The 9,204-nt window shown below is 38.7% G+C and overlaps 1 protein-coding gene across 1 annotated transcript in view; it reads right to left on the bottom strand.

The window, feature by feature from the left end:
- Positions 1-3,801: 3,801 nt before the first annotated feature.
- The window catches only part of LOC135473172 (multiple C2 and transmembrane domain-containing protein 1-like), a 59,316-nt gene continuing 53,913 nt past the window's right edge, over positions 3,802-9,204 (bottom strand). Inside the window, 4 exon segments of the mRNA XM_064753014.1 lie at positions 3,802-6,214; positions 7,969-8,066; positions 8,539-8,648; positions 8,992-9,098. Coding sequence (XP_064609084.1) covers positions 6,149-6,214; positions 7,969-8,066; positions 8,539-8,648; positions 8,992-9,098 — 381 coding nt within the window. The 3' untranslated portion in view covers positions 3,802-6,148.

The following is a 9,204-nucleotide window of genomic DNA, read 5'->3' as shown; positions in this document are numbered from 1 at the left end:
TCCTAAGCATTTATTTATAAATAAACCATTTGCACAGGCTCCTGACATATACAGATAAATCAATGGATATACGCTCAACGATGTCAAGCTTTTGTATTATTTCTGTTTTGAAGATGTGGTGATTTCACAGCAATATTAATTGTCTTCAAAGCAAGATATTTATAAGGTTAGTTGCAGAGTGGGTAGATCTCTGATTTACCTGTGTAATACACCCCTAAATGCGAACAACTTATGACTGAGAATGATGAATACTTGATTTTTTGACTGTTATGGCCACAGGAGCTCAGATATAATCTACATCTTTACACTGTGGTGAGCACCAAAAATTCATTGTTAGTCAGTTCCGAACCACTCATAATGGCAGTGGAAAAGCTGGTTCCTCAATGAAATGACGTCACTCTAGCACGTGACAGCAGTCTGAGCTTACAATATCCCCTCATAATTGAAGATATATTAACAATACAATGTTCTTCGAAACTACGAAAAATGGGCGACTTATGATCCCAAATACGTCGAGATACAGTTTAAATTGAAGAGAACTACGAGATATTCACCGTCGTCTTCGTTTGCTCTTTGTGACATTTCTCTCCCTTGACCTGGATCTTGATCTGTACGAATGCTTTGGGAACTTTTCCATGATTTGTACGGAGTTTAAACAGACTATTCCATTCTATTCCACACTATTTCAACTTCAAAAACCATCGTCGTACGCTAGACGACTTCGTATAAAATGTCCTTTACATCAGAAGATTTACGATAAAGGGGGATAACTCTAATCGACGCTAATCGGAAGGCATCTCCGAGAGGAGTTTTGAGCCATTCAAACTTATTTGGCGCCTTTAGACGTGCGGTCTAAAAGAGTGCGGAGCCGTAAAACTGACCAAAAATGTAAAACATTAAAAGTCAGTGGCCCGAACTTAGTAGTTATGATGCCAATTTTAACACTCTAGCTCCGAGTTTAAAAGCTGAGGCTTTGGAGAGCGTCTTTAGCAAAGTATTTTCACTGTCCCTTTCAAAGCCGTCATTACTCAGCCGTATCTGATCTCGAAAAAATAAGGAATTTCAAACTTCTTAACGTAATTTTTAGTACTTTCTTACTTCGCGTTATTTATAAAACCGAAGAGAATCTCTCTCTAAAATGTTTGGCAGCCAAAGCCGTGTATTTAGTCAGGTGAAGTTGTATATTAATAAGAATCATTCCTATACATATATACATCTATATGTTCCGGTAGTTCATCTGTTATCAAGTTGGCAACACCCCCTCTCCCCCCCCCCCCCTCCCCCTTGTTGATTAACTTGCGTCCTGTGTATAAGGCCCTACCAGCTGTTGGTTCCAAGATTGTTGGTTAAGCCGTCATAGCCTGAGGACAAACTATACACCTACAATTCCCTTTAAGGCCGTAAGTTCGGTACATATATCAAATTTTCAAATGTTGTAATTAAAGTGACCACCACTTGCTGCAATGTCTGTCAATATTTGAATGTGTAATTGATTGATTGATTAGTCTTTAACGCCATTCTCAATGGTGCTTCATTTATGTGATGAAGGAGATGCAGATTTAATGGTGTCAAGTTTATCATAACTACAATACCAACATATATGTGTTTTACATGACTCCTCATGGTTATTGCGCCGTCATCTGTTATTATCCAATAGCTCACTTGGTAGAGCTTCTTCGAGGTCGACAGATCCAGGGTCAATCCACACCTAAGACCTTAAGAGAGGAAGTTGTAACTTCCTCGCTTGACGTTCAGCACTAAGGGGATAGTGCAACGACTGGTTGACCCGTATCAGTACAATGGCTCGGGCGGGTCAGCTTATTTGCCTTCGGTAAGTCATCTTTGTAAAGCAGCACTGGATAAAATAGCGGTTGAAATCCGTCCTGTGACAATAGGACATGCACTCTAAGTCCTCCTTCATCGTCATATGACTGAAAAATTGTTAAGTACGACGTTAAACCCCAAGCACTCACTCACTCACTATCCAGTCATCTATTGTTGCGACGAGCCATCTGTTACTATCCAACGTCATCTGCAATTGTCCCCTATAATAGTCACCTTTTACTGCCCAAGGTCGTTTGAAATAGTCATCTGTTATTGCCCCAAGTCAATTGTTACTATTCAATGCAATCTCTATTTGTCCTGAAATATCTGTTAAAACATCCAAGGTTGTCTGTTATTATATATCATCAGTATCTTCATCTGACGTTACACATGGTCATCGGTTACGGTTCAAGGTCGTTTGTCATTGTTGTCAGAGTCAACCTAGATATAATGGTTATTGCACCAGATTCATTATCTACATGCCTGGTTCCATGATTGTTGTTTAACGCCACAAACAAGAATTTTTCATTTATATACGAGGACGGCTATTTTTATGGATAGAAGGACGTTGACGGTCAGGCTGTGTAGACGGTCACGCAAGAGTTGTAGTTTTCTAGTCACTAGTTTGCTGAAAACGAGAGAATCTACAAATTATCAGTCCAAGGCCGGAAATAAATCCCCGCCTCTTAGCAGTTAAAGACAAGTCCTTTCTGCACCACTTGTCAACGACCCACTCCTTACATCCCATCACACAAAGGGACTGTTTCCATTACGGTTTGTGCATTTCCACTCAGTTCAAGTGCGAAAGACAACTCTGTGATATCCATATTGCAGATAGTCTTCATTTACATCGTAACAGTACTACACGGTATTCATGGTACCGGATGGCACTTAAGACCATGCAATAAAATCTGACTGCATGAAACGTGAACTCATAGCACGATCATTTGAACGAGTGTCTAAACTACTAATTGGTGTTTTAAACCGCACTAAAGAATATTTCACTTTAATATAATAGTATTGTCAGATATATGGGTGGAGCATAGAGCCCCGATAAGGCTATGGGGCGATGGCACGAAGGGATGGTACGATGATGTGAAGCGATGACACGATGCGATGGAACGATGCGGCAAACGATAGTATCGTGCCATCTCCTCGTGTCATCAAGCCATCGTTTCGCATGGTCGTGCCATCGCCGGAACAGCAGTACGACAGTATGATGGCCTTATCGGGCTTGCAAGGTGGAAGAATCTATACTATGTATCTGTCCTTTATATTGGTAGCTCTTCGGGGGCAGTCTTCGGTATTGGCGGCCCATCAGGTTGGTTAAAATCTAGCTTAGCGGCTCTTAGATTGGCATGCAACCCTTTTGATTAACTACCCCTTAGCCGTGGCTGATTCAAGAGATACTATTGGGACCGGCTATTCTCTGGATTAACGGTACTTTGAACTTCCTGTTTTCTGGATTGCATGGCGGAACGTCAAACTGGCTACTGTGTACAAAATAAACTAGCGTCCCTTAGGACTGGCTGTTGTTTACTTTCAGGGCTTTTTTGATAGTTTTCTAGATTGGAGGCACGTCAGACATAGGCACTCCATTTCATCTGCATTGACATGTACTTGGTTCCGTCTAGATTGGTGGCACTTCTGCCAGGTGCTATTCAGACTTGGGCACTACCTGACACTATAGATCATGTAAACTATCTATACACAAATTTGCACTTCCACGGTTAGTCCACTGCCTATCAGATGTACACTGAAATCCTCTGCACAAGCACACTGGTAAGCAAATTACTGTGACCATGCATGATTAGCTGCTTTGATCTAGATCTGGTAAATGGCATCATCAATAACAATCCGAGGCCATACAAGACACCTGAATCACACTCTATCTGAATGATCAATCATTCGAACTAACAGCCTATATACACTGAAAATAACAGAACAAAATAACACAACAAAAGATCAAATCTCTTTGTTGAATAATCACCTTTTAATCCCATTTGTGCATCGATTTCATAAACTTTTTATAAAAATTTCATTGGGAAAATGGTAGAAAATTAGATTATTTTGAACGTAGTCTGACAAGAACCAGATACCTGTAATAATGAACCCAAACTTCTGAGCAATGGATTTTTACCTAACCACAGCTACAATAATATTTGAAGCTACACCACCTGTTGTAAAAGATGCCTTTAAAAGCTTTGCAGCTCCGTTTGGAGAGGTGTGTGAAAGCTATTATATCAGGTGAAAGCTTGGAATTACACAAGTTCTATCTGTTATGTCAGTAGTAATGATCTCAGTGAGAAAAAGGTTGACGAGAATTGTTACAGGTAACTGGACAGTTGCTATCATATGTACACGGTTAATATTCCAATTCCTCAGTATCAATACACATAAGCGGTGTACATTCGTTCACTAGGGATTTACCAAAGCTGGCTTTGTTCAAACAAAGGAATCACAGAATGATATGCATAGTTATTTCTTGGTTCAAATACAACACACAAGCGCGAAAGTTCTATGGTTTTATGGTGGATAGGAGACAAAGTTAAAATAAATGCGAAATGTTTACTCTCATTCAAACCCAGTATTTTGTACTGAGCTTCTAAGAAAGTAATACCTTTCTAAAAGAAAATCAGGATCCATACCAATGATTTTTCGTTAAAACTTTTTTTCCGTAAACTGTACAAAATATGGAATGACTATTGGTCATTGTGGATAAAGGAAGAACAGCTGAGGATTATGGTTAAAGCCAAACTGGGCTTTATGACTTTTACAATGAAACAGACACAGAAAAGAATGACTGTTCTTAGAATGACATTTAGTAATTCTACATATTACAATTCATTCAACAGGAAAAGTACATGAATTTAAGTTTTAAAAATTGTTTGAACTAAAACTGGTCATGATCATTGAATTTTACAATTATTTCACTTCTAAATTCTTAACAACATAAAAGACTACAAAATAGAGCTGCGACCACCTTAAAGTAAAAAATTGCATTTTTAGAATTAATTTTGAAAATGATCAGTTCACTTGAAAAAAAAATTGCCAGTTAGTTCTGTGAACAGTAGTCAGTGCATGTACAGGCATGTGTTCTGCTTTCTTTGTAATAAACAACCACATAGAAACCAGTTCAGTGAGATATGGCAGTAACAAAATTCATAATTACAAATTTAAAATTTAATTAGAAATCAAAGTCATAACATTTTCACAAAAATGCATTACACAGAAACCAGCACCAAATCTTTTCTCACACACCTTTTTACCCTTAATAATAATGAGGACACTCTATGACAAAAACAAACACTCTGAATGGTGAATTGGAATGACAAAAATTATTAATATATTGCACGCTTGTCACTAGGTCAGTGAAACACACGATCATATAGTGATCTACGGTAAAATCACTGACAAAAAAAGAATAAATTATGCCCAGCATCTGATGAAACCTTCAAATTTGAGACGTGAATAGCATGTAAGGCACCTGGTTTAAAGTTTGCATCGCACCCTGACGGTATGTCAGAAGACCGAATGCCGGTACTATAGGACTGAGGACATACCACTACACTTCTCTATAAAATCTCTCATCTGAGACCAGAAATATGATTAAAAATGTCTTTGTTTACCAAAATAGGAATAGGAACCGAGTGTTAGATTACTGGAAGTCAAGGTAAATAAGCAATAAAAACATGTATTTACATGTTTTAAAAAATCTTTACTATCAGGTCGTCAACTGTGATCCCAGCTACCCTATTAACTTAAAGGTTGCACAAAACTCAAATATCTGAACTGTGATATACCAGAACAAAATAAATACAGTAATTACAAAGTTGGATAATTCATTATGATAAAAAGTATGTATACAATATGCCTATAGAATGTAAATTACTCAGACCAGCTGCCATGGAGATTCCAAAAACATGTACATATAGCTGATTTGATAATAAAACAATTATGTAAATCTATTCTGAGAAGAACAAGATTCCAGAAAAAAACCCTTCAAGCCTGACATTTTTCACACACTCAAAGATTAGCTTTCATCATCAAACCATCCTTTATTCCAAAATGGTGCTGTTCAACATTCTCTCTTTCAAAATCATAACAAGTTTCTAAAAGACTGCTAATGAGCACTTGGATTAGTTTCATGTCCTATTCACATAGCAGCCACAATCAGGCATCAGTCAAAGTGACAAGTTGAGCATCCATCATGACGTATCACACAAAACTGAGCATAGTTAGCAAGAAGATGTTTAGTCAGTCAAGTCTCCGGAGGACCTCTGAATTGCTCATCCCATGGTCATGTCTCCTTACACAAAGGGCTTCAGATTTTCTTTTTCGTCTTTCCTGAGATGAGGGCCATGTCAGGGCGCAACTCTCTGAACTGAACCTGAAACAAGAACAGAGAGACATTAGCTTTCAAGAAATACTGCCATAACGGGAGTGCCTTCAAGAGAGTTACACATTTTTCAAATTTAGCCAAAACAATGAGAGGAACTATACATGGATTTTCCCTTTTAATTTCCTCAGATATCATTTGAAATGAGGTTCATATGAATTCATATTTTCTCCCCACATACCAACAGCCACAATAATTTTATGCTGAGTGCGATCAATTATTTATCCCATATATCTGATTTATTTGATTGGTGTTTTATGCCATACTCCAGAATATTTCACCTGAATGGCTGCATCCAGCATTATGGTGGTAGCAAACTGGGCAGAACCCTGATGCAGCTTGATGGCAGACCTTCCCACATACGGGCAGGGAGGAAATTATCACATATAGTTCCTCTGGCATTTCTAAAATAGTTTAACCCAGTGACGTCTCTCAACAGACTGACCTAACAGTAAGTCGGAGCAGTGAAGTGCTGTATCTATATTTGTAAATTAGCTTCTAAAACACATATGGGTATTTATTTACTTTAGCCTAGACACCTATTCATCACTTGGTGATGTTTTGAAAGACGTACATGCTTATCCATGTTGGCCTATTTGTTGGTGGTCCACCGTCTAACCTTAATCTGCCTGTTTTGGGAAGACATACTCTTGCCTGCATTCTGCTAGAAAAATGCAGAGATGGTACTAGTGCTAACATTTTGTTGCTCACCGAAACGTTTTGACAGGACTCACTAAGCACACCATGTGTGAGATGTGCATTTAAGCAGGAGCTGTGTCGCCATTCTACTAGAGCTAACAGTTGCATGTTAAGTGAAGCGTGAGTGTGTTAATTGGTCTTGTCACGGGTATGTACAATCCTGTGAACACACTGCTCACACCTCCAGCGCCCAGCTGTGTTGAATGACCAAGAATCACAACCAGAAAGAGTGCTCTTGCACATGTGTGTTTCACAACATTAAGTGCCATGTCAACGATGGCTCATTAAATGGAATTTGTAAGGGCACTAACTGCCCCAAAAAAGAAAGATGAAAGTTAAAAGTCTTGGTTGTGGTACCATCATTTGAAGTTTTGATCATGGGAAGCTTCCATGGCACCGATAGAGAGTGAATATCACAATCATATTAGGCCCTGGGATCACAAGCCATCTCAAATCACCTTAAGACTGTTATTTCTTATGCAACAAGGACAAAATAGTCACAATGTAAATTCTAGGTAAATTATTGTACACCAAATTTCAGCTAAAATAATGGAAGGGAACATACCAAATTAAAGGACTGAAATTTTGGCTTACCCGAATATTCCTCAACCTTTTCACGTATGAAATAGCAACTTTCAGTGCAGTTTATACACATAATTTTGGAGACAAAACTGAATTAGTTGGATTTGATTTTATCAGCCTACACAGAATAATGCCTTCAGAATAGGCTTTAATAAACACCTTGCAAATATATGAAAAGGTCGAAGGATTAGGGTAAGACTAAGCTTGCATCGTGATCCCGGGGCCAGGGCCATAATCCACAATAATCCGGAGGCTCGCCATTGGGGCCAGGGCCATAATCCACAATAATCTGGAGGCTCGCCATTGGGGCCAGGGCCATAATCCACAAGAGCCCAGAGGCTCGCCATTGGGGCCAGGGCCAGGGCCATAATCCACAATAATCTGGAGGCTCGCCATTGTAGGGTTTTACGTCCATATTTGGCCACCATGTCTCTTGTCTGTATTAGACAGCACTGTAACCTTACCAATTCACTGTCAGACGGAACACGTGACAGGAAGTCCATCAGTTCATTATTGGGAATAGCATTAGGAGCACGTAACTTCTTTGTAAACTTGTTAATACCTGGAACACACAAAACAGATGGAAGACACTAGTAATGTTTTTATATACATTTATACAAAACAAGAAACTTTTAATACATGAACGACAGCACATGCATATCCATGAACAGGTTTCTTTTCAATTTTTCATCCTATAGCCCAAGTTTACTCACTAATGTACTACGATAACTGAAAAGAAAATGAATGATAAAGCTGGTGATAGCATTTTGTATGCTTGTTATGGCAGATTAAATATGGAAAACAAAGCATGGTTACACTTAATGTGTCAATGTATCGACCAAACCATGCAACACTGTAGAGTGTTTATATTTAAGACAAAGTGTGATAACTCTGTACTGTATAGATATGGACACTAAAACTTTGGTTACATCGCAGTGGGTGGACAAGGAAACCAAACTCTGGTTAAATCACAGTGGTTGGATGAGGACACCATAGTCTGGTTACACTCTGAATATAGAGAGAGAAAAGCTTACCAAAGGCCATGATGAGGTATCTCAGTGGAATGAAGTAGAGGACCAAAGTGCCAGCCGACAAGGCGATTACAGCCAGCATGGACAGCCACGGCACCGTCCAGTTAAACGTGCTGTAACAAGAAAGGTCATTTTAACATACTCAATATTTTTGTTGCAATATGGCTGAAATATCGCCTAAATGGCACTGTGCCATAATCATTCATTCATTCCATTTTACAGTCAGTATCTGGTCTGGTTCCTTCTAAGCTAAAATTAAACTTCCAGTTGATCACTGGCAATCTCATACAATTACACATCTAAATAATACAACAATTTGTTTTTTTTTTTGGCAGTTTGTTTTTATCATTTACCAGCACTTTTTCATACATATTACTCTTTTCACTTTGTTTAGGAATAGCCTGTGTAAATAACTTAGGAATTGTGGTATCTCAGTAAGTAGGCATAAGTACTGACTTTTTGACCCTCTCTCCCATGGAAGCCACCATGTCCATTCCTTGTTGTACTTGCAAACACACCTCTTGGATGGCCTGTAACTTCTCTTTGAAGGATTTCTTTTCTTCCTGGAGGCAAATAAGAACACCAACACCACATTAACATCTTCCTGTGCTTTGGGATATCACAGAACAAAATGAAGTTTAGTCAAGGCAGAATTATTTTGGGAGACCC

The sequence above is a fragment of the Liolophura sinensis genome, chromosome 8 (genome assembly GCF_032854445.1).
Source record: "Liolophura sinensis isolate JHLJ2023 chromosome 8, CUHK_Ljap_v2, whole genome shotgun sequence".
NCBI lineage: Eukaryota > Metazoa > Mollusca > Polyplacophora > Chitonida > Chitonidae > Liolophura > Liolophura sinensis.
This window is presented reverse-complemented; position numbering and strand designations above follow the sequence as displayed.